Below are 22,628 nucleotides of genomic sequence, written 5' to 3'. Positions count from 1 at the left end.
GGTTGTGTACGCCAGCAACATTGCACCCAGTGGAACAGGAACAGGCCAGTTTGCCAACCTTCACCTATCTGCTCAAACCGAGTAACTGCTATTCTGCTGGATCCCTGTGAGTCCCTGTGCTGGGTCGATGGCGGACCAAGGATGCCCACTTGTCCTCTGGCTTGCCCCTCACTGAAAGGTAGACTTTGTCTGCTCTTACCTGCACTCTGGCTGGCTGAACGCTGCAGTCGTGAATGGACTGTAGCAAAGGTGACTGTGGACCAGAAGGGGCTGGAGAGATGGCTCAGTGGTTAAGAGTGCTTACAGCTCTTACAGATCTAGGCTTGGTGCCCACCACCCACATTAGTTGCCTCCAGAGGTCTGATCCCTATGACTTCCTCTGACATCTGCACACACATGCTACAAAATGGACTCATGTAGGTATACATACACATGCATAAATGGAGAATAAATTCGCCAATTGCAATTTGCCCCCCTCCTTCTCAGAACATATGCTTCTGAGTCGCGAGCCAGGGCAGAAGTGTGATGAGGAAGCCACTGCAGGGCCACAGCAGAGGCCTGGAGGCTCCACGCTGTGCAGTAGGGCAGCTTGACCAGTGTCCCTGCTGAGCCTCTGAATGATCCCAGCTCAGCTGCTGGCTGACTGCAATGGATGAGAACCTCACAGACCTGCCTGGTGAGCGCCGTCAGCACCTAGAGCCTTAAGAAGCCAACCGTCTTCAGCTGGTGAGTTCTGGAGTGGCTGTTGCATAGCAACAAACACACAAAGCATGGTCTGTGCTTGCCAACTTAGCTTGTCTCTAGCTTCATGTGGCCAAACATCTCGCACATGGTTACTGTTTGAGTTCAGGCAAATGGCACCTTTTCCCGGAAGTCCTCCTTGAGCTTTATTAGCTATCATGTTCTTTCTCCCTCAGCATCTACAGGACTTTTGTGAAGGCATTAAGTTTTTAAGTGAGTGAGTGAGTGTGTGTGTGTGTGTGTGTGTGTGTGTGTCCACCAAAGCCTGAGGAGGGCACCAGATTCCCTAGAGTTGGAGTTACAGGCATTTTGTGAGCTTCCAATGGGGGTGCTGAGAACCAAACTCTGGTCATCTGAGAGCAGCAATTGCTCTTTACCACTGAGCCATCTCTCCAGCCCCCATGATGTCATTCTTATGTGGATCATTCCTCTATGTGTGCTAATGATTCTTGGCTATATTTCCCGTCTTCTCTTCTATACCATAAAGTCCTGGAGAGTAGATCCCTGACTAAGTCATGGTGTATATTCCCTGACTGAGTCACGATGTATATTCCCCTGACTGAGTCACGGTGTATATTCCCTGACTGAGTCACGGTGTATATTCCCCTGAATGAGTCACGGTGTATATTCCCTGACTGAGTCACGGTGTGTATTCCCATGACCGAGTCACGGTGTATATTCCCTGACCGAGTCAGGCTGTATATTCCCTGACTGAGTCATGGTGTATATTCCCCTGATTGAGTCATGGTGTATATTCCCATGACCGAGTCACGGTGTATATTCCCTGACTGAGTCACGGTGTATATTCCCTGACTGAGTCACGGTGTATATTCCCCTGAATGAGTCACGGTGTATATTCCCTGACTGAGTCATGGTGTATATTCCCCTGACTGAGTCACGGTGTATATTCCCCTGAATGAGTCACGGTGTATATTCCCTGACTGAGTCACGGTGTATATTCCCTGACCGAGTCACGGTGTATATTCCCTGACTGAGTCATGGTGTATATTCCCCTGAGTCACGGTGTATATTCCCTGACTGAGTCACGGTGTATATTCCCTGACTGAGTCACGGTGTATATTCCCTGACTGAGTCACGGTGTATATTCCCCTGAATGAGTCACGGTGTATATTCCCTGACTGAGTCATGGTGTATATTCCCCTGACTGAGTCACGGTGTATATTCCCCTGAATGAGTCACGGTGTATATTCCCTGACTGAGTCACGGTGTATATTCCCTGACCGAGTCACGGTGTATATTCCCTGACTGAATCATGGTGTATATTCCCTGACTGAGTCATGGTGTATATTCCCTGACTGAGTCACGGTGTATATTCCCCTGAATGAGTCACGGTGTATATTCCCTGACTGAGTCATGGTGTATATTCCCCTGACTGAGTCACGGTGTATATTCCCCTGAATGAGTCACGGTGTATATTCCCTGACTGAGTCACGGTGTATATTCCCTGACCGAGTCACGGTGTATATTCCCTGACTGAATCATGGTGTATATTCCCTGACTGAGTCATGGTGTATATTCCCTGACTGAGTCACGGTGTATATTCCCATGGCTGAGTCATGGCATATATTCCCATTTTGCCAATGAGGAAACTAAGGTGATTTCTTGGGTAACACTAAAAGCACAGACAACAGAAGAGAGATAAGTGAGAGTGTATCACAACAGAACCTCTAGGGACCAAAGGATACCAGAGGGAAATGCAGCTTGATGAAGAGAAGTAGTATGTATGAACATTTGTAAGAAGTTAGTATCCAGAATACACAGAGTCTCTACCGTTCAATAACAACAATGACTCATTTAAATAAACAGTAGAGAAAGCAAATGGACATTTCTCAGGAAGATATGTAAATGTATAATAAATACAGGAACTCAGGCTGACTCAGTACTGGAGGCAGCAAGCCAACATGAGCAGCCACTGCAAACTAGTAGGAAAAGAGTGTAAAACAACAAATCGACACTCAGAGTGAGGAGAAACCAGGCCCTTTGCGTATTACTGACGGGAACATGAAATGGTGTAGCCCCTCGGGAAATGGTAAGTGGTTTCTCAAAGAATTAGACATAGATTAACCAGGCCTGAGAAATAGCCTAGTGATTAAGAGGACTTACTGCTTTTGCAGAGGACCTGAGTTCGATTCCCAGCACTCACACCAGGCAGCTCACAATGCCTATAATTCCAGTTCCAGAGCATTCCATGCCTTCCTCTTGCCTCTGTGAGCACTGCATACATGTGGTGCACATAGGCACCACACACAGGCAAAACACTCATACACATGAAAGGTAATGAAGCACTCTAGCACTCTGGAGGTAGGTAGGAGGAGCAGGAGTTCAAGGCCAGTCTGAGTTATTTGAGACGGTGTCTCTACAAAAACAACAACAGGGATGGAGAGATGGCTCGGTGGGTAACTGGCATGCTGCTCTTGCAGAGGACCCAGGCTTGGTTCCCAGCACTGACACATGTGGCTCATAAAAATTCATGTTTCCATCTCCGGGGGGATCTGAAGCTCTCTTCTGGCACACACATAATTAAACAAATAAAAATAAACAAACAAAATGAATCAGAGATATACACTATAACACAAACCCTTGAAAATAATAAAAACTACTAGATGTCAGTGTCTAAAGACCATATACTGGGGCTAGAGAGATGGCTCAATGGTTGAAAGCACTTGACTGCTTTCGCAGTTCAATTCCTAGCACCCATGTAGTGGCTCACAATCATATGTCACTTCAGTTCCATGAATCTGGTGCACCTTCTGGCCTTTGTGGGCTCCTGAATGCACATGGTACACTTCCATGTACCCAGGCACACACACATGAATACACATAACACTAAATAATATGGAAAGAGCATGTACTGCACTACATGGCTTATCCACACAAGGCTGCTGCTCCATGTCATATGATGTGAGCAGCACTGGAGAATGCTGGGAGTCGGGGAGAACACTGCCAGGCATTTCACTGCAGCTTGTTTGCTGAATGTGGGGTGTTGGTGTTGATGCTTGAAGCCAGCATCTCACACATTAGACAAGCACTCCACCCCTGAACCCCAATGCCCAGAGTAAGTTTTCAGATGCTACTGCTGAACTGTAAGAGGTCAAGAGCATTCAGGATGGCAGAGAAGATGGTATGGTCTATCCTTTTCATATGGTCCCGAGACCCTGAGAGCTCCAGCTGCTATGAAGAGGCAGCAGCGGAGCCCTGGGTCTTCTCAACCAACCAGAGAAGACATCTTGCACACAGCACACCTCGGGTGCATGTGCTTCCTGTTTCAACATCCCTGACCAGAGCTCTCCTAAAACAAGAACAAGTTCAAGGCTTCCATGGTCCCATGACCCACGATATACCACAGAACAACACTTACTGTTTCCTCCCTCCCTCAACATTCCCCACAAAATACCTCCTCCACCTCCCAGTGCTGCAGCACCACCCTAGGGCACTGATCTGCTGTGCGCCTTTCCTTCTTACTAGAATCAGAATTTTATGTGCTCAAAAAACCTTTCTGGCCTCCTTTAAGTTTGTATTTCTTTGCTGAACAACTGTCCTCTTATCTCAGTGACATTTATTCATGCAGATGCCTTCTTTCAATGCATAATGATGCGGTAAGAATCTTACGCAGGCTAAGCCTAACATCCCAAATCTCATCAGTCAAAACCGATTAGCTGAGGCTGGGGAGATGGCTCAGCAGTTAGGAGCTCTTGCAGAGGACTTAGGTTCCATTCTCAGCACCCACATGGTGGCTCACAGTCATCCCTCCCTTCACCCACAGGAACTCAGACTCCCTGCTCTGATCTCTGCATGTGCACCACAGTGCACATACACACACAGGCAAAATGCTTATCCACATTAAAACCAAAACCAGCCCCAGCAGCCCATAGCTTTGTTGTATCTAAATTGCAACAGGCTGACACTTTTCTCCTGAAAACGGCCAACCTCTGTGGTGGATAAGGAGAACTCTGGGGAGATGTTCCCAGCATGGCCAGCCCATGCGGACAATCCTGGTTACCTTCCACATCAATCTGAAAACCACTTCTAACACCACACAACCAACCGTCTTAGTCAGGATTTCTCTTGCTGTGACAAAACACCATTGACCAAAATCAGCTTGGAGAGGAAAGAGTTTATTTCCACCTTCAACTGTCACACTCTGTCATCTGATGATGCAGAGGCAATGGAGGAGTGCTGCTTGTGTTTGCTCCCTGTGCCTTGCTTAGACTATGTCCTTTTAGTACCCAGGACCAACAGCCCAGGGGTGACACCATCCAGTGAGCAGCTGCCCCCATCAATTATCAACCAAGAAAATGTACCACAGGCCAATCTGGTGAAGCTCCCTCCTCTCAAATGACCCTAGTTTGTACCACGTTGGTATAAAACTAGCTAGCATATCAACGTACTTCATGTTCCAGAATCTCATTCTGACAGGGCCAGAGGCACACTGGGAGGTCGCAGGGAGAAGACATGTCAAATACAGGACAGTCTGCAAGGTGCCTCCTTGTGGTTTGAGCAGGTCTCCCACTTCCATGGGCTGGAAGCATAGCATTGCTAGGGGCTGGTGGGGCCTTTAAGAGGGGGCCTAGTGGGAAGTGATGAAGTCTTGGGAGGGCTAATGTTCTTCTCATGGGGGTTCATTCTTGCTCACTTAGGTGTATCTGTAACTTAAGCTGGATTTCTCATGATTCCTGCTTGCCATGTGATTTCTTCTACATCTGTAGCACATGATAACCACCATGAGGGTCTCGCTAAAGGCCAGAAAATACCAGTGCTCTTGAAACTACATGACCCTGAGCTACTTTTTTTTTATAAAGTGACCAGCCCCAGGTATTTTGTTATGGCAACGCAACATAGACTAATGGTTTTGAAATCACAGTCACACATGTATGTACACAGATCCACCGCTATCTCTGGTCCTGTCTTGAAGATGACAGAGGCAGAAACAATGGGCTTCCTAAGCTTTGTCTCCTGCTCACACATAGACTATAAAAGCAGCCTGAACTGGTAGCAGTAACTCAAGTGGCGCTCCCAGTAACACACCTCATCTCTGACTGCATGGATCATGCCAATGCCCAGCCCACATTCGGTCACCCCTGACGGTCTGTGTTCTCAAACGCACCTGCTGTCTGTTCTCTTTCGAATACGGCAACATGGTGGAAACGTGAAACATGACCTCATGCCCTTGGTACACAGTATAGACTGAGTGGATCCCTGTGGTGTTATCTGTAAAACACAAGAACACGGTCAGTGGGCACAGGTCCACATGGGCATGCAGACGAAAGCATGCACTTCACAGGGCGTTCTCTAAGGCCATCTGGGTTTGTCAGCGTTGGTGAGCAGGAGCACGTCAGCTGAGGTCAACTTTCTACCTCTCCCAAGGCTGCCACCCATGCTGCAGCCCTCACCATCCTGTGGCTGTGGGTCCAGGATACAATTCACACAAGGTGATGCAGCTCTGATGCCTGCAAAACCAAGGTAAGGCTTCTGAGGAGCTGAATGGTGATTACAGGCACGGGCTCTGGAGGTAGACAAACCAGGACCCGAGTTCTCCCTCCCCGAATTTAAGGGCATTATCTTTTTTTTTTTATAATTTAATTTAGAAAGCTTTGTTACTTTGTGTTGGTATGTGTGTGCACACATGTGGGGAGTCTAGAGGTCTATACACAGTGTCTTCTTCAATTGAGCCCCACCTTATTTTTCTTCAAGTTTGACTGATTTAAAGCAATATATTGGTTATATATTGTTGTGTAAGTTATCCAAAGCTTGGAGGATTAAAACAAAGACGAACCTTTATTTTTTTTAAAGATTTATTTATTTGTATTTTATGAATTTGAGTGTTGGGCCTGCATGTATGTCTATGCACCATGTGTATGCAGTGCCCACGGAATCCAAAAGAGGGCATCAGATGCCCTAGAAACAGGAGTTTCAGGCAGTTGTGAGCTGCCATGAGGGTCTGGGAATTGAACCTAGGTCCTCTGGAAGAGCAGCCGGTACCTTTATTCACTGAGCCACCTCCCTAGCGTGCGTCTGTCTGTCTGTCTGTCTGTCTGTCTGCCTGCCTGCCTGCGTGCCTATCTATTTGAGACAGACTCTCGCTTTGAACCTAGAGCTCAGTGATTTGGCTTGACTGGCTGGCTAGGAAGCCCCAGGAATCCTCCTATCTCCACCTCCCCAGGGCTGGGATTACAGGCATGTATCCTCACAGCTGGCCTTTTAAAAGGGGTGCTGGAATGGCATGGACTTATCAATGGAGTCATCTCCCCAGATCTCTGTGTTCCTTTTGATAAGTCATCTTACTTTTCTCTGGTCCTGTTTCTTAACTTGAAAATGGATGCAGGGAAGACGCAGGAAGATGGTCCCTGCAAAGTGCTTAACCTGGCAGAAGACCTGGGTTATCAGAGGGCTCAGCAGCGGCCAGGACCGCTACAGTGAGGCTGAGGGCCACAATTGTGGCGATGAGCTCACAGGTGCTCAGGAGCCCAGCACACACATGAGGAAGCTTGTCGGAGGGAAGCTGGGGCCGCGCCCACCACCTCTAAGCTGCTAAGGCCTTTCCACAGTGGTCCTCACACACTGCTTTTATGCTTCGAATCTGCGTGGGCTGCCAGAAAGAAAGGCTCCCAGTGAGGCCACCTGGACAGGAACTCTCATATACCAGCTAGAGGGGCCTTGTGCCACCTGCCTGACTTTCTTTGAGGTTTGACTGGAGATCAAACTAAACCACAGACATAGAAGCACAAGAAAATGCTAGAAATGTCCATCAGATAGAAGCTGACCTAAGGGACAAGTCTGCACTTGTCATCTAGTCTCCCTCTAGCCCCTCCTACTTCCCCAAGCTTCCCTTTCAGTGCTCCAGATCTCCACCAGCTCCACCAGGCCAGGGACCCAGGGACCCAGGGACCCAGGGACCCAGGGACCCAGGGACCCAGGGACCCAGGGACCCGGTGAGACTCCTTCTTTCTCTTCATCACCATTTTCCAATACCATGGGCTCCCGGGTCCCCTTCCTCAGAGGCTTTGGAATTTGTGCGCTTGTCTTCCTGCCAGCCTGCTGTTCCCCTGTGGAATCTGCTTCTCCAGGGGCTCCTGGGCCACTCTCTTTAGATTATCTTCCCCATGGGGTTGCTTTAAGGGGACCTCACTGCTTTCCTCTTAGTGATGTGCCAAGGGATCTCAAACTCCCTGCAGGGCTCCCCCTTCCCTTCCCTTCCCTAGTCTGTACTGCAACCTCCTTGGTCCCTCTGTTCCTTCCAGCCAGAAAGATATTCTCTTAGTTTTCAAAATGACACTCCACAGTCTTTCCTGCCTCGGGGACTCTACAGATGCTTCGTGTTTGAAATTCTTTTCTCAAGACTCTCCAACAGCTCCCACTCATCGCTCCCTTGTTCCCTCAGAGAGGCTTCTCTAATCCCCAGAGTCGGCAAAGTGCCTGCGGCACTCTCTATGCCTCCTGAATCCTGTGAGCACTGACTGCCAAGCTATTTCATAACCATTACCCGCGTGACGGGTGCTGTCCGGGGGACGATTGGCTCCTAGCAAGGCAGCCACCATGTTGAGCCCAGCACGGTCGTGGTGTGCAGATGGTGCTCGCTGGCAAATGCAGCTGATTGAGACTTGTGATGTAAGGTATTGTTCTGTGACCCTCACTGAGGCAAACTGCACTAGTCGCTAGGTTGCCAGGTGGTAGGAGCTTATGAGTCTCCACAACGGACGCGGTCCTCTGTTGGTGGAAATGTCATTCGTTTACGTCTTGGTTGACCATGTCTCCTGGTGCTTCCTGTGGGCTCCAAGGGCCGATCAGTCTTACAAAGTCAATGGAGTCCAAGGTTGTGCCCAGAGACTCGTGTCATACTGAGGATAATCTCTACTTCGCTCACCTTCTCTTGGGTATAAGCAACGGAATTTGTCTGATTTTGACAAGGGGCAAGCTTACTTTTGGTGTCCAGACCGCCACGGTAGCCTGTCCAGCCCTTTAGAGTGATGGTGTCACCAAGGAGATTTAAAAATTTTTGAAAAGCTTCACTTCCAATTTCTGCAAGAAAAGGCATAGAGTGAGGGAAGCGCTGGTCTCTGGTCCCCATTTTCTAACCGTAAAGAAATCAACGGACAATGAGGTGCTGTCGATGCGAACAGCATCAAAACATGAGGCCACACCGCCTTCTACCTAGGGGCCATAAGGACAACGTACAACCCTCAGGAACACAGGGCAGGAAAACAGAGCCAGATGAGCCAGATGTGGGCATGCAGTGTTGAAGAGCTACAGCGCTATTGTTGCTCTGCCCAATGACAGACCGGGCTGCAACATGGAAGAAAACAGATACAGGAAGAGGATACTGTCCTTATATCCACCCAACCAGGAACAGCAAGGAAAGATCTTGCACTCTGTAGAAACCAGATTCTCCAAACTCACTCCACCCCCGGCTGTGCTCTCCAGGGCCCACTGCAGGGACTGGTGGACGCTGGGAGATGTAAAGTACTTAGCAAATGAGTGAAAGCGGCCAGGAGCTGCCGTCTAAAGCTGTACACTTTTGTCCCCTGGTACTGGAGTTCCTAAGCTGCCCAGACATTCAGTTTCAGCTGTGGGAAAGGCAGGGAGGGCAGGCTTGCCCTCAGCAGGGGTGCAGAGGAGAGGCTTACCATTGCTGAACATCTCGTCGTCTGTGAGCTGCCCGTCTTTGGCAAAAAGAACCCCAAACTTGAAATTCACAGAGCCCTTACAAGGAGACAGCAAAAGGCACACAAGTTAGTTTTGTCACAAAAGTGCATGTGGTTATCAGCTATGGTGTTTGCCATTTGTGGACATCTGGGGATTCTTTCCTCCCATTACGCCCCACCCTGACCTATATTAACAAGAGTCACTCATTTTTTTTTTTTGTAGGTTACAAACAGCTTACAGATGGGGTGATCCATTTTGTAACAGTTGATCCATTTGTGATTTCACTACTCATGGCCCCAGGAGGAGCGAGGCCCATGCAGGATCACCATGGTGCCGCTGACCAATGGCCACAGGCACCCGTGGGGCTGGCCCCATGGTCTGATCCATCCATCAGCAACAGTTCCCAGAAGAGCAGGGGGGCTAACTGTAACTCAGCCGAGCACAACAGTCTTAGGCTGAAGTCTGGCAGGCTCTCCCAGAAATAGATATGGAAATTGTGGGCAATTTATAGGGAAAGCTCACTCCCCCGCTCCTGAAGACATGTAATCTGAACAAGTCCAGATGTGCAAATGAAAGACAAAGCCAGCCAAGCAAGCAGCGGCTGTTCCCAGTCTGAGTTTATAATTCTCAGCTCTGCGGAGGACTGATAGAATCTGACCCTGTGGAAATGACAAGACGCCAATGCGTGATGCTAGCAGAAAGATGGAGTCAGAGGCAGGATGTAGGGTCTCAGCTGTCACTTTTTAAAGACTTAGTTATTACTTATGTGCTTGTATGTGTTGCCATATTCATTGTCATGTTGTATGTATGTGGTTATATTCACCACATGAGGGAGGTCAGGTGCCCTTAGAGCCCAGGAGACAGTACTGGCTCCCTTGGAGCTGGAGTCACGGGCAGTTTTGAGTGTTGCGAACCAAATCCGGGTTCTCTGCAAGAACACTACCTGTTCTCAATTGCTGAGCCATCTCTCTAGCCCCTCAACTCTTATGTTTTTTAAAGATACTGCCCTTAATCTGGGCAGAGGATTTGTGCATTACGCTCTGTACTTTGTATATGTCTGAATAACTTAATAATGAGTCCATTGTTGGAAGAATTTCAACATTACACGGCTGTCGGTCAGTCAAGATGTGGGTAGCAAGGGTGCTAGCTGACAGGGCTTGGGGGGGAGGGCGGTGTCAACACAGAATGCTGGGATTCAGAAGTGGAATGGTGAAACTAACAGTCTGAAAACCCAGCCTGGGCTCATGGCTCAGGGATTAAAGTGCTCACCACACACACTAGAGAACTGGAATTCAGATCCTCTGAGCCCACATAAATACCTGGTGGTACGGCAAGGTGCCTGCCATTCTAGTCCAGGAAGGCGGAGAGAGAGGGCATTTCCAGAGCAAGCTGACTAGCAACACTGGATGTATCAGGGAACTCTGCATTTGATTAGGATATCCTTAGCTCTGCATTTGACTAGGAGAGCCTCCCTCAGTGAATAAGGTAGAAGAGGGATAGTGGAAGAGTCTTGACATCAACCTAAGGCATCCATTTGTGTGTGCATGTGAACCCACACATGCACACACAACACATGCACACGGCACATGCGCACAATGATGAAAGAGAAGAAAAGAATCTGAAAGCCCAGATCTGAGACTGTGTTTCTAAACTTTGCTCTGTCCCCAGTACAGCTGGGAGATACACGCGCACACACACACCCTTCTCCCTAACCAAATACCTAGAACTTGCCCCCGTTTGGGGTGGGGTGATGCTCTTCCCAGGCAAACCTCGGCTCTGGTGGTAATTTCCAGAGAGGCCACCTGTCAGCGCTCCCCCGCCACAGCACTGCTCGCTCCCTTACACTACTACCCCCACTGCAGTTCTTGAACATGCACAGGTGTCTGTCTCCCCTAGGATTACACACTTCATTACTGAGTCTGCAGGGAAGAGCAAAAGGCTGGTGACAATGGAGAAGATGGGCACGCGACCAGTGACTGTGCATAAGCAGCAAGAAAATCAGCAAAAGTGGACAGAGAGCATTGATTTTTATCAGGTGGCTACTTTTGGGTAGATTTAAAAAAATATTTTTTAAAAAAATGTGCATTGGTGGTTTGTCTGCATGTATGTTTGAGTGAGGGTGTCAGATCTTGGAGTTATAAGCTGCCACGTGGGTGCTGGTAATTGAACCCAGGTCCTCTGAAAGAGCAGTTAGTACTTTTAACCACGGAGCCATCTCTCCAGCCCCTTTTGGATAGGTTTGTTTTGCTTTGGTTTTTGGTTTTTTGAGACAGGGCCTCTCTGGGTTAGCCTTGGCTGTTCTGGGCTTGCTTTGTAGATCAGGCTGGCCTCAAACTCACAGCAATCTACCTAACTCTGCCTCCTGAGTGCTGGGATTAAAGGCATATGCCACCATGCCTGGCTTTTTTGGGTAGATTTATAAAGTTTTATTTTTATTATTTTAAATTATGTGTGTGTGTGTGTGTGTGTGTGTGTCTGTCTGTCTGTCTGTCTGTGTCTGTGTGGCAGCCTGTGTCATGGTACAGGTGCCTGTGAAGGCCAGGGGTGTTGGAACCCCTAAGATGGAGTTATAGGTTATGTAAGGTGCTGGGAACCGAACTCTGGTTCTGTGAAAGAACAGCATACCTGCTCTTAACCATTCAGCCATCTCTCCAGCCCCAAATCTGTAGTTTGGTCAGGGACTTCTACCTGCTGTGGGCTTCTATGGCCATCACTTTTCTTCTTCCCCTTTGGAGTGATGACAGCAATCACATGTCTCCAAGATGCTGGCACCTCTTCTGTTCTTGGATCCTCGTAAAAAGCAACCATAGCGATTTGTAGTCTAGCAGACAGCCTTTTTGGAATAACCAGGAAAAGACAGAAGCAGTGGCCCTCTATACTTGGTCTGCAGGTTTAAGGCACCGGGAGCCCTGAAGGGGTTGTTAGGAGACCGCAGGCTCCCAACCCAGTGTTTCCAGCTCAGTAGGTCTGGTATCTGGCTTGGAAATTTGTACCAAAAAGATTTCCATGAGGTTTTCTTGCTGCAGGAAATAGACTCTAAAAACCAGTGGACAAAAGGAACTAACTGGGAGGCTTCCAGGAGGCCCAGGATCGGGTCCAGCTGAGCCAACAGACAGTAAAGTGCAGCACAGAAGGATCGCGTGTATTAGCAGCTCGTTAGGACCAGAGAGGACCCACAGTCCACAGATGAGGGGGGTCCAGGGAAGAGTTGGCCAAGGCTGGTCCTAAGAAAATAGCAGGTGGAGCTGGGCTCTGGGTCTCTTGACTTTTGACTCTTGCCAACAGCATGACATAGTGTTCTCAGGACAGGTCTACACTGAGCAAAGCTGAGAGCACAGGCAGAGATGTCAGAGGACAAACTTGATGAAACTCCATGGGGTTGTTCTGAGACTGGCAGCATCCTTCCAGTGCCCTGGAGACCCTGGGAGGGCTGGCATTGTAAGGCATGTTATCAGTCACAGGACACGGAGGAAGAAGGATGGGGAGTGTGCAGGTACTCAGGCAGAAGATTTTTATACTTCGAGGTCAGGTTAAATGAGAAACTGTATAAAGCTTTCTGCTTCAGGTGGAAATTCCTGGAAATGTGCTGTTTTCTTAAGATCTTGAAACTTCTAGGTCTCCATTGAAATAACCCAGTGCCTGAGGCGTCCCAGATGATGCCCAGGATGAACAGAAAGCATTCATCTACTTTCAGAAGTCAAAGTGTCAGTCAACATAAGGAGCTGTGTCATATTTTAGGAGAGGTGGTTTGACCTAGGGCTACCCCATCATAACAGATTGTTTAGAGTTATCACCTTCTGGTGCTGGGAACTGAACCCAGGGCCCCACCATGTGCGCTAGGCCCATGCTCTACCACTGAGCTGCAGCCCCCCGTGGCCCATACTGAGATAAGTCACTGAGCGCATCAGCGCTTCATGAGCACTGCATTTTGAGGGATGCAGGGAGCTTTCCAGGTCCCACATTCAGTCTGGAGGGAGCTGCCTGTTGGAGGGTTATAGACATTGATTTCCACAAGACACAGTCTGGCTCAGACATAGAAACAGGCTGCATTTGTCATTTCTATTTGTTTAGAAGTTAAACTATTTCTAAATTTAAAAGATATATTTTTTATTTTATATGTATATGTGTTTTCCTGCATGAATGTATGCGTACTACATGTGTGCTTGGTGCCTGAGGAGGCCTGAAAAGGGCATTGGATTCCCTGGAATTCAAGTTACAGATGGCTCTGTGTGGGTGCTAGAAACTGAACCCAAATCTTCTACAAGAGTAACCAGTGCTTTTAACTGCTGAGCCACCTCTCCAGCCCACTAGTCCTAATTTTATCTAGGGAATTAATATTACAAATTATATTCCTTCTGAGAAAAGCAAAATCTGAGCAGAAAGTCGCAACAAACCCGGAAGGATCACTGGACCTGAGAAAGGATGGCCTTATTCAAAGCAGCACAGCTGGTTCCTTGATGCTGTTGCTTGTACAGTGTCCTGGCTGGTGTCATGTCAACTTGACACAGCTAGAGCCACCTGTGTCATCCGTAAGATCTGGCTGTAAGTCATTTTCTTAATTAGTGATGGTGGGAGCAGGCCCATCCCATTGTGACTGTGGGCAGGTGGTCCTGGGTTCCATAAGAAAGCAGGCTGAGCAAGCCAATAATAAACAGCACCGCTCTCCGGCCTCTGCATCAGTTCCTGCTTCCAGGTTCCTGCCCTGTCTGAGTTCCTGTCCTGACTTCCTTCAGTGAGAACAGTGAGGTGGAAGTGTGAGCCAACCAAACCCTTTCCTTCCCGAGTTGCTTCTGGTCATGGTGTTTACCACAGCAATAATAACCCTGACCAAGACAAACCATCTTCCATATTTATAGGGTTCTGCCTGTTCACAGTTCCATGGCTTCCCTGTGTGTATTACAGCACAGGGCACCATATCTCTTGTGGAGATGCCTGTCTGTGCAGTTGTGAGCGAATAAAACATGGGTTTCAGGTCATCAACTTCATTCTACTAAGTAGCTAACTTTTCAGGAACATCACTAAATTTTTATTTGTTCATTTTTCCTGCCCATTGTCACAACTCCCAGTTTATCACTAGGATGGACTAGGATGAACAGTGTTCCCGAGTGATTCCAGCTGAGGAGCGGTGGAGTTAGGTGGGAATGCTTGGGCCACTCACCTCTCAGAACTGCTCTGATGAATGATGCCCTCTGCTCACCCTCCCAAGTCACCAACAAGGGACACTGGCCTCTCCAAGCAAACATCCCCTTAGGAAGGAGACAGAGCTGAGAGATAGATATCTGGCCAGCAGTGAAGCTGGTGCTCATGACAGACACACTGAGGCACATCTGAGTTCAGGACATTTTATAAAGATTTGTCAACTAGGTGAAGTGATGGATTAGGCTTGGGGTATCAGGGATAAGGAGGAGGTAGGATTTTATCAAGTTTGACCCAAGCAACTAGACAAGTGATATTTCTAGTTGTCTATGGGTAATACGCACAAACCATCATTCCCCTACTCAGTTACCTACTGATAACATGCTAAATTTCTGCCCCACCCCCTCTCTCTCACACACATACACACACAAACATGTGTGCACACGCACACACACACACACACACTCATACACATACATACACACACACACACTTAAAATGGGGGTAACGGAATGAAGCACGCAGACACTTTTGGCATCTAGTATCAAGAGAGTGTGTAGCTACTGCGCAGCCACCCTACTTGGATGGAAACAAGCACCTCTTTACAATATATTCATGTATGTATGCAAATTGAAGTATGCTTGTCTATTTATAGATAGCTGTCTGGAGAAACTCTGCAGGAGACCTTGGAAAGCCCCCTCAGTGAGGCCTCTTTGTGAGAACAAGCTCACACTGCAAATGCACAGAAGTCTGGCTCAGGGAGAAGGCTGAGTTCACAGCGAAGGGGGCTGACACTGGCTGTAAGGGGCAGAGAACAAATATGTTTTTCTTACCTCTTGCTCTTCCAGAACCAGCAAGTCCTGTCAAGCAAAGATTCAGAAGTTACGCTTTATACATCACGGTAAATACTGGATTTTGGTTTTCTGTGAAAGCCAACCTTTACATACTCACACAATGTGATATTATGACATTTTGGAAATAATAGATAAGGGAAACAAAAACAAAAGTAAGCAACAATAGAAAAGAAAACTCTGGCTGGGCCTCACATCTCTCAGAAAAGTCTCTGATAGGTGCTTGCTCACCCCTTCCTAAACCAATGTACACTTACTGCTTCTAGAAAACACCCCTTTAGTAAGCAGATAAAATCGAGACATAGAGAATTAAACACCAGTGTCAAAGACCGATAGCAAGGATCAAGATGGTGGTCCAGCTGGGCCCTCTCCTGAGATCAGCATGGACCAGTGGTGACCCTAAAGAATCCTGGCTTTGAGTCCTTGCTCAGCTCCCTGCAAATACACTTGTGTACAAATTATTTGACCTATCTGTGTCTATCCCTTACCCATGGCTCAAGGGTAACCAGTATCTTGCCCAGTGCACGTCACGATGGAGAACGACAGGATGAGCATGGGCGATGCCTCTCACACAACCTCGGCTCAGCTTCCCTTCCCACGCTCAGTTACTTCATAATAAATGTCTGAAGATGTTGGCAAACAGATACCAAGGCCAAAGGCTCTGATAAGTATCCCTGGGTGAGTGCAGTAGGGAAGGTGGGTCCAGGAAAGCCATGGCTGCCAGTGAGAACAGAGGGAAGAGGACCAGGATATAGGTGGAAGAGGCTAAGGGACCCTCATCCTCCCTGTCAACTGGGATGCTGACAATTCCTAAAGAAGTATGCGAGGCACACGACATCCTCCATTTTTTTTTTTTTGGAACAAAAGGGCTCTTCCGTTCAGAATTCAGCCATCTGAATCCTAGGGGAAAAATAAAGCAGCTGTGTGTCTTATACTTTGGGACAGACACACTTCATATCTGCACGTCATTACACACTTCATTGTAAAATATTCTCTTCCTTAATTTCCTTTGCTCTCAACCACCCTGCCATGCAGACTAGTCACTCCAGAACTGCAGGCAAGGAGTTGGAGATACAGCAGGGCCTGGGTTAAGGTCACGGGGCCTGGTTCTTCTGACGCCTGCAAGGGCACAATTATGGGGGACTTTCCAACTGCCTTTAGTCCAGGACAGTTCAGAACTGGGGCATTTTGCTACCAGCCCCTGGTCTGGTAAAAGGGCTTTCCTCAGTGGCTGGGCTGTGGGAGTTGCCTTGTGCCAGGCGTCTCCAGAGTCCCGGCATTCAGCCCTGGTGGCAGGAGAGAGGCCACAGGCTGCCAGGTCACATTTCCTTTGCAGCTTCCTTGTTTTGGATTCTGTCTGTTTATAAGTGGGTTCTCCTAACAGGCATTGTGGTCTACCAGTATCCCACTCGCCAGCATTCAAAAATTTAAAAAACCTCTCATTTCTGGATTTGTGAGTACCAACTAGGTCTCTTTTTGTTGTTTTCCAATTTTTAAATTTAGCCTGGGAGGCCTATTTTATGTCAACAATGGTGTTCCTTTTTTTTTTTTTTTTTTAATTATTTTTTATTTTTTGGTGTTTCCTAATATAGTTCTATTGATGGATTTTTGTGTCTGTGTATACATGTTTGTGTGTGTATGTATATATGTATGTATGTGCCATAGGTCATATGTGGATGTCAGAAGACAAGCTGTGGTGGTGGTTCTCACGTTCCACGTAGTCTAATGCTGAGTTCTTATTGTTTTCCACTGTGTGTGGCAGACTAGCTGGCCCACAGGCCTCTGAAGACTTCCTCTGTCTTTCCTTTTGCTGCAGGAGTGCTGGGATTATGGCTACTGCTTTAAGTGGGCTCTGGGATCTGAAATCAGTCTTCAAACTTGTGCCAGCTCCTGGTTTGGTCTTTGTGGAGTTTGGATTCTGATCACTAGTTTGTTGCTAATATTAAGTTAAATAAAACAAACATGGGGGTTGAGAGATGGCTCAGAGGTTAGGAACACTGACTGCTCTTCCAGAGGTCCTGAGTTCAATTGCCAGCACCAGCATGGTGGCTTACAACCATCTACGAGATATGGTGCCCCCTTCTGGCACGCAGGTGTACAGTCAGGAGGAACAATATATACATAATAAATAAATCTTTAAAAAAATAAAACAAACATTAGATTTATGAGTGCATGATTTGTCAGGCAGTGGTGGTGCATGCCTTTAATCCCAGTACTCAGGAGGCAGAGGCAGGCATATCGCTGTGAGTTCGAGGCCAGCCTGGTCTACAAAGTAAGTCCAGGACTGCCAGAGCTACACAGAAAAACCCTGTCTCGAAAAACAAAAACAAACAAACAAAAAAAAAGTGTACAATTTTACATGTACTTAAAAACAAGACAAAACAAGAAATGCTTTAAACATTCAGATTTAGTTCTGGTTTTTAGATGATCCCTGGCCATCAGGAATGTTAGCTCCAGCTACCTAGAATCAACAGTGATTGAGAGGCAGGAAGATAATGCACAGATGCCCACTTTCCCACTTTCCCACAAGCCAACTAATCACACACATTGCTCCTGGAAGGATTTTGGTTAAGAAAAATGTCACTGCATCGTAGCAAGCAGAAGCAGAGTGGAATCATTTTAACAGGACCAGCCACATTCCTGCTCATAATGAGGTTGGTTCAGCTTCTATCATCCTGTGGGTCCCTGACTATCAGGTCTCTAACGGTCATGTGCAGAAGCTGGGCAGCAGCCCTGATGTCGTAACTGTTGGGAGCTGGCCAGGAAGGCTCATGAGCGTTCCTTGCTGAGAGGGAAAAAGCAGAAACACAATTATAGGAGTGTATGAAATAGCTTTTTGATAGAAAGCAGGCACAGAATGGTGACCTCAATGGGCAGGCTGACTCTCGTCTGGTCATCCGTACTCTGTGGAGAGAGGCAGCTAGGATGGGCTAGCACAGCAGCCGAGAGACAGGGCACCACAGAGAGTTCCCCCAGGTCTTTGGGGTAGGGTCTTCTGAGTGGGGCTAGTAGAGGTAATTGGAAAGAAAGAACTAGGAATGCTCTCATAGCCTGATCTGGGGGTGCATGCCTGTTACTCTCAGCACCCCAGAGGCTAACACAGGAAAAACATGAACTTGAAGTCAACCTGAGTTACAGAATGAGTTCTAGGGTCGCCTGGGCCATGTGGTGATAGCCTATATTTAAAAAAAAAATCCAAGTTGTATTATGAAGTACTAAACGCATACTGCTACTAATATATTTATAATTTGAATTTGTTTTTAACGTTGCTATAGTCACTTTAAGCATAGCATGGCTTAAATTTGCTTAGTTTATTCTAACGCACTAGTTTTTGCCCGAGTTTATTCTATCAGGGTACAAATACTATTTGTTTGTTTATTTTTTAAAAGATGTATTTATTTATTTATTTGTGCTCTGCCTGCATGTACGCCTGCATGCCAGAAGAGGGCATCAGCTCCCAGTACAGATGGTTGTGAGCCACCATGTGGTTGCTGGGAATTGAACTCAGGACCTCTGGAAGAGCAGGCAGTGCTCTTAACCTCTGAGCCAGCCATCTCTTCAGCCCCTTGTTTGCCTATTTTTGCTTTATTTAGTTGGCGTGTGCGTGTGTAAGATGCACACAGGTACTTTGGAGCACATGTGGAAATCAGAGGACAACTTGCAGAAGTCAGTTCTCTCCTTCTACCATCCTGGTCCCCATAATCAAAACAAATAGTATTTCACAAATTAAATGAAAGCAAAGGCATGAGAATATTCAACTCTGTATGTTTGTGTTAAGCTAAGTCATAAGGCAATGAATGGCCTCAGTTTGAAAGCTTACCTTAAAGGTATACAGAAAAAAAAATGTTTACGCTCTGATCAGTCTCCCACATCTCATTTGAGCTATTTTTCCCACAAATGAACTCATTTGCCTCACTCTGCTCACAGATCCCTGCTGCCTCCTAAACACAGCTCCAGCCTGCCTCTCCAGCTTCCTCCTTGCAACAGCCTTGCCAGTGTTGACTACCATCCTAGTGAGGATGGCTACAGTTTCTAAGTTTTCAGAGCTAAATTAATTATAGCTGCATAGCAGGGGTATAACTGATTAGTGATATAATGTGTTTCCTATATATATATTTATATTTAAACCTGACAATCTGACCCTGATTACAATGCCATACTTCCTTCTCCCTGGGTAGCCTGCCCTACTGTCCTGGCAAGGTGAGGTTGAACCCACGCATTAAGTTACGAAGCCCCATAGCTTCCTTTACCTTTTGTATCTCGGGATGAAAAATTTCTCTAGGGCCTTTTTCAAACTTGTCCAGGTTCATGGCACTGAAACAGAGCAGACAGAGTGAGCCACTGAGGCCGGGACGGAAGCAATAGAGAGTAAGGCACAGTTCTCTGGAGCAGGTAGACAATATTGTCTAGAAAAACCATGGTGGAGTCTCTGAAGCACCTGACAAGTGAAGGAAGAATGAGCGAATCCACCAATGTCACCAACTGCCAGGCGTGACCGTCCCCTCAGAACACTCACGCAGAGAGAGCGGCAGTCATTGGGGACATCTCTTTCAAGCATCCTCGCTAATCTCCCACATTGTTTTTGACTTATTTATTGTTCTGTCATTGACAATTTCATATATGTATATAAATACCACTTCCCTCCAAACCCCAGAGCCATAGAGATCCAGGCTTAAATCTTGTGGTTTACCCTGACTCCTCATCAGGGCATGGAGGCAACTGTAGGTCAGCTTCATGCAGCTGAGTTAGAGTCACTGAGAAAATGCTGGGAAAGCTGCAGTAGTGTCGGACAAAGAAGCTATTGTCTGTAGGGTGCAATATTGTATCTGAGGCCAGAGAGACAGGCTCTATCTGGGTGGCAGCTTTCCCTAGGCCTGGAGAGAGATGAGAGCGAGGTAGGAAGCCAGGGCAGGAGCCAGATGTACCACTCTTTTCACTCGCCACCGCTCAGTGAAGAATAAAGCACACCCCCCCCCACCCCCAGGGAGCCTCTGCTGACATCTGAGTTTCTATTTCAAAGTATGAAAATAAAATGAAAATGATTTCTTGATTTTCTTTCTAAAGCCAGAGTATCCAAGTGAACACAAGAAAAAAAAAAAACAAAACATAGCAGCAGGCAAAGAATACAGCATAGAGAGGTGCTTGGGATCCATAACCCAACGGGCAGGATGCTAGCTGCGAGACCCTGGCTTTCCTTCTCTGCACCTCCATTTCATCACCTGTCAGGTGGGGCTGCCTTGACGACTCTGGGAGAGAACTCCCGGCTTGACAAAGTGCCTGGCGTGCTGATCATGGAACGCGACTGCAGGGCCCCAGGAGCACACAAATCCATACAGGCCTCCAACTTGTGGGCCTCTGGCCCTGGGTACTCACCTTAAGATGGACTTCACAGACAGCGTTTTTGTGGGACTGTAGGGAAGGCATATTTTTTGCGTACCCTGGAAGAATCAAAGCATCAATCAGCGATGAGTCTGGCACCCTTCACCTCGGAAGACCTACACCTGCTCACTGTGGTGTGCCAGGCCTACTCTTTCTCAGCCTTATTTAAGTGTGTGGAAATAAACATCCTATGTAGGGAAAAGGAACCCTGCTCCAGCTGACCACAGCCCTCCTTCTCCTGTGCCCACTTCTGCCCTTCACCACGTTGTGCCTCAGCTCTTGGTTCTATGGTGGACAGCTGAGCCACCTGCTACAGTCTGGGTACAAAACACCCAGCACCCACGTGTTAGAGGCTGTGTTGCCAGTCTGTGGCACCATTAGAAGGTGCTGGATGCTTAGAAGAGCTAGATCTAGTGGGAGGTCTCATGTCATGGGGGTGGTGTGATCTCAAATAGGATGTAGAAACCTGGCCTCTTGGTTCCCAGCAGCCGTGAGGTGAGCAGCGTCCTCTAGCTCCACTGATCCTGCTGTGAAGTGTGTGGGTTGCCTCAGCACAGGCCACAGAGCACGGGCAGCCAGCCATGGTCTGAAGCCTCCATGTGTGTGAGCCAACACACCGAGGCCTTTCCTGTTTCCACATCTATTATCATCTTGGACTAACAGAAACCCAAGGACCATCCCATCCCAACCCACTCACAGGGGACTTGTCTGGTCTCTGAGTTAAAAGTCAGATATGGGTCAAAGATTATAAGATTAAAAAATAAAATCCATAAAGTCTCCATTTGTTCAATGAGACTCAAGTACCTGTAACCAGGTCAAAGACCTTTTAATTAGAAACCATCCAAGTCTTCCAGCAAGGTTTTAATGTGTACATTATTTGTGCTGGCTTAGTTAAAGCCACTTTCTCATTTTAAAATGAGAACCCGTTGTGACTAAATCATTGGAAGGGTTTGGATAAGTTCTTATCTATTGAATAGGAGCAAGGAGCTGCCTGAATAGTCCTGTGTCCAGACCACCCAGCCCAGATCAGCTGATGTCTTCTCTCACCGCCACTAATGCAGGGCTTGCTGTGCACAGAGAGCGATGAGCTCATCAAACAGTACCTATTTAAAGCCTTCTGTGTAACTCTGGCAAATCATAAAACTGGCATCGTAAACAACTAGAGAGGGCTGGGACATTTTTGCAGGAAATGAGCGAAGAAGTAAATACTTATTTTTTTGTGTGTTGTGGGATACTTCTACCAACCTGTCTGTCCAAGCTAAGATTAAGGGCCTGGGGGTAGAGTTTCTTTGCCTTTTCAAGCCTGTAATCTCTGTTGGTAAAGAAGACATTTGACCAATATACAAGAGACCCAACTCTCCCATCTCCTCCACAGGCCATGAGAGCTCTTTCCACACAGCTGGGGATACCCTCTCCTGGGAGCTGCAATGCCTCTGCTGAGGAGGCCTCCTCTCAGAGCTGTGTGGCTCCTGGGCTCCTGTGTCTCAGGACACTTTTCTATCCACACAGGAAGGCCAACAGGTGACAGTAACACCTTCATTAGTAACTATGTGGGCAGGAGCCCAGGGCTTATAGACTCTGGACTTGTGGCTTTCTTCCCTACCACCTGACAAAGCTTAGCTCTCTAGAGTCAATACTCAAATGAAACCCCTCTGCATTTTCTGGTGGAAACACCGACTGCCATAAGCGGAGGCCTGTGTCTGTACCTATCAGGCAACCAGAGGCAAGCACTGTGCAGATTCAGACGTACAAGCTGGACATTACCTGGTTCGTGTAATGATGCATGTATGCACGCATGCATGCGTGAGTGTGTATGTGTGCACTTGCAGAGACTCCCAGAGGGTGCTATGATGATTCTCC

General features: G+C 47.5%; 2 protein-coding genes across 8 annotated transcripts in view; one reads left to right on the top strand and one right to left on the bottom strand.

Moving 5' to 3' along the window:
- Rpl12 (ribosomal protein L12) overlaps positions 1–22,628 on the top strand; it is a 1,083,577-nt gene that overhangs the window by 61,035 nt on the left and 999,914 nt on the right. The window lies entirely within an intron of this gene.
- The window catches only part of Garnl3 (GTPase activating Rap/RanGAP domain like 3), a 146,373-nt gene that overhangs the window by 40,815 nt on the left and 82,930 nt on the right, over positions 1–22,628 (bottom strand). For all 7 annotated transcript variants that reach the window (XM_051166233.1, XM_051166232.1, XM_051166231.1 and 4 more), the window contains 6 exons: positions 20,763–20,827; positions 19,640–19,703; positions 15,372–15,398; positions 9,384–9,459; positions 8,680–8,778; positions 5,867–5,970 (listed from right to left, as the gene is read on the bottom strand). In XM_051166233.1, the coding sequence (XP_051022190.1) occupies positions 5,867–5,970; positions 8,680–8,778; positions 9,384–9,459; positions 15,372–15,398; positions 19,640–19,703; positions 20,763–20,827 (435 nt within the window). The remainder of the gene's footprint in view (positions 1–5,866; positions 5,971–8,679; positions 8,779–9,383; positions 9,460–15,371; positions 15,399–19,639; positions 19,704–20,762; positions 20,828–22,628) is intronic.

The sequence above is a fragment of the Acomys russatus genome, chromosome 24 (genome assembly GCF_903995435.1).
Source record: "Acomys russatus chromosome 24, mAcoRus1.1, whole genome shotgun sequence".
Taxonomy (NCBI): domain Eukaryota; kingdom Metazoa; phylum Chordata; class Mammalia; order Rodentia; family Muridae; genus Acomys; species Acomys russatus.
Note: the sequence above shows the minus strand (reverse complement) of the source record. Positions and strands in the feature narration are given on the sequence as shown.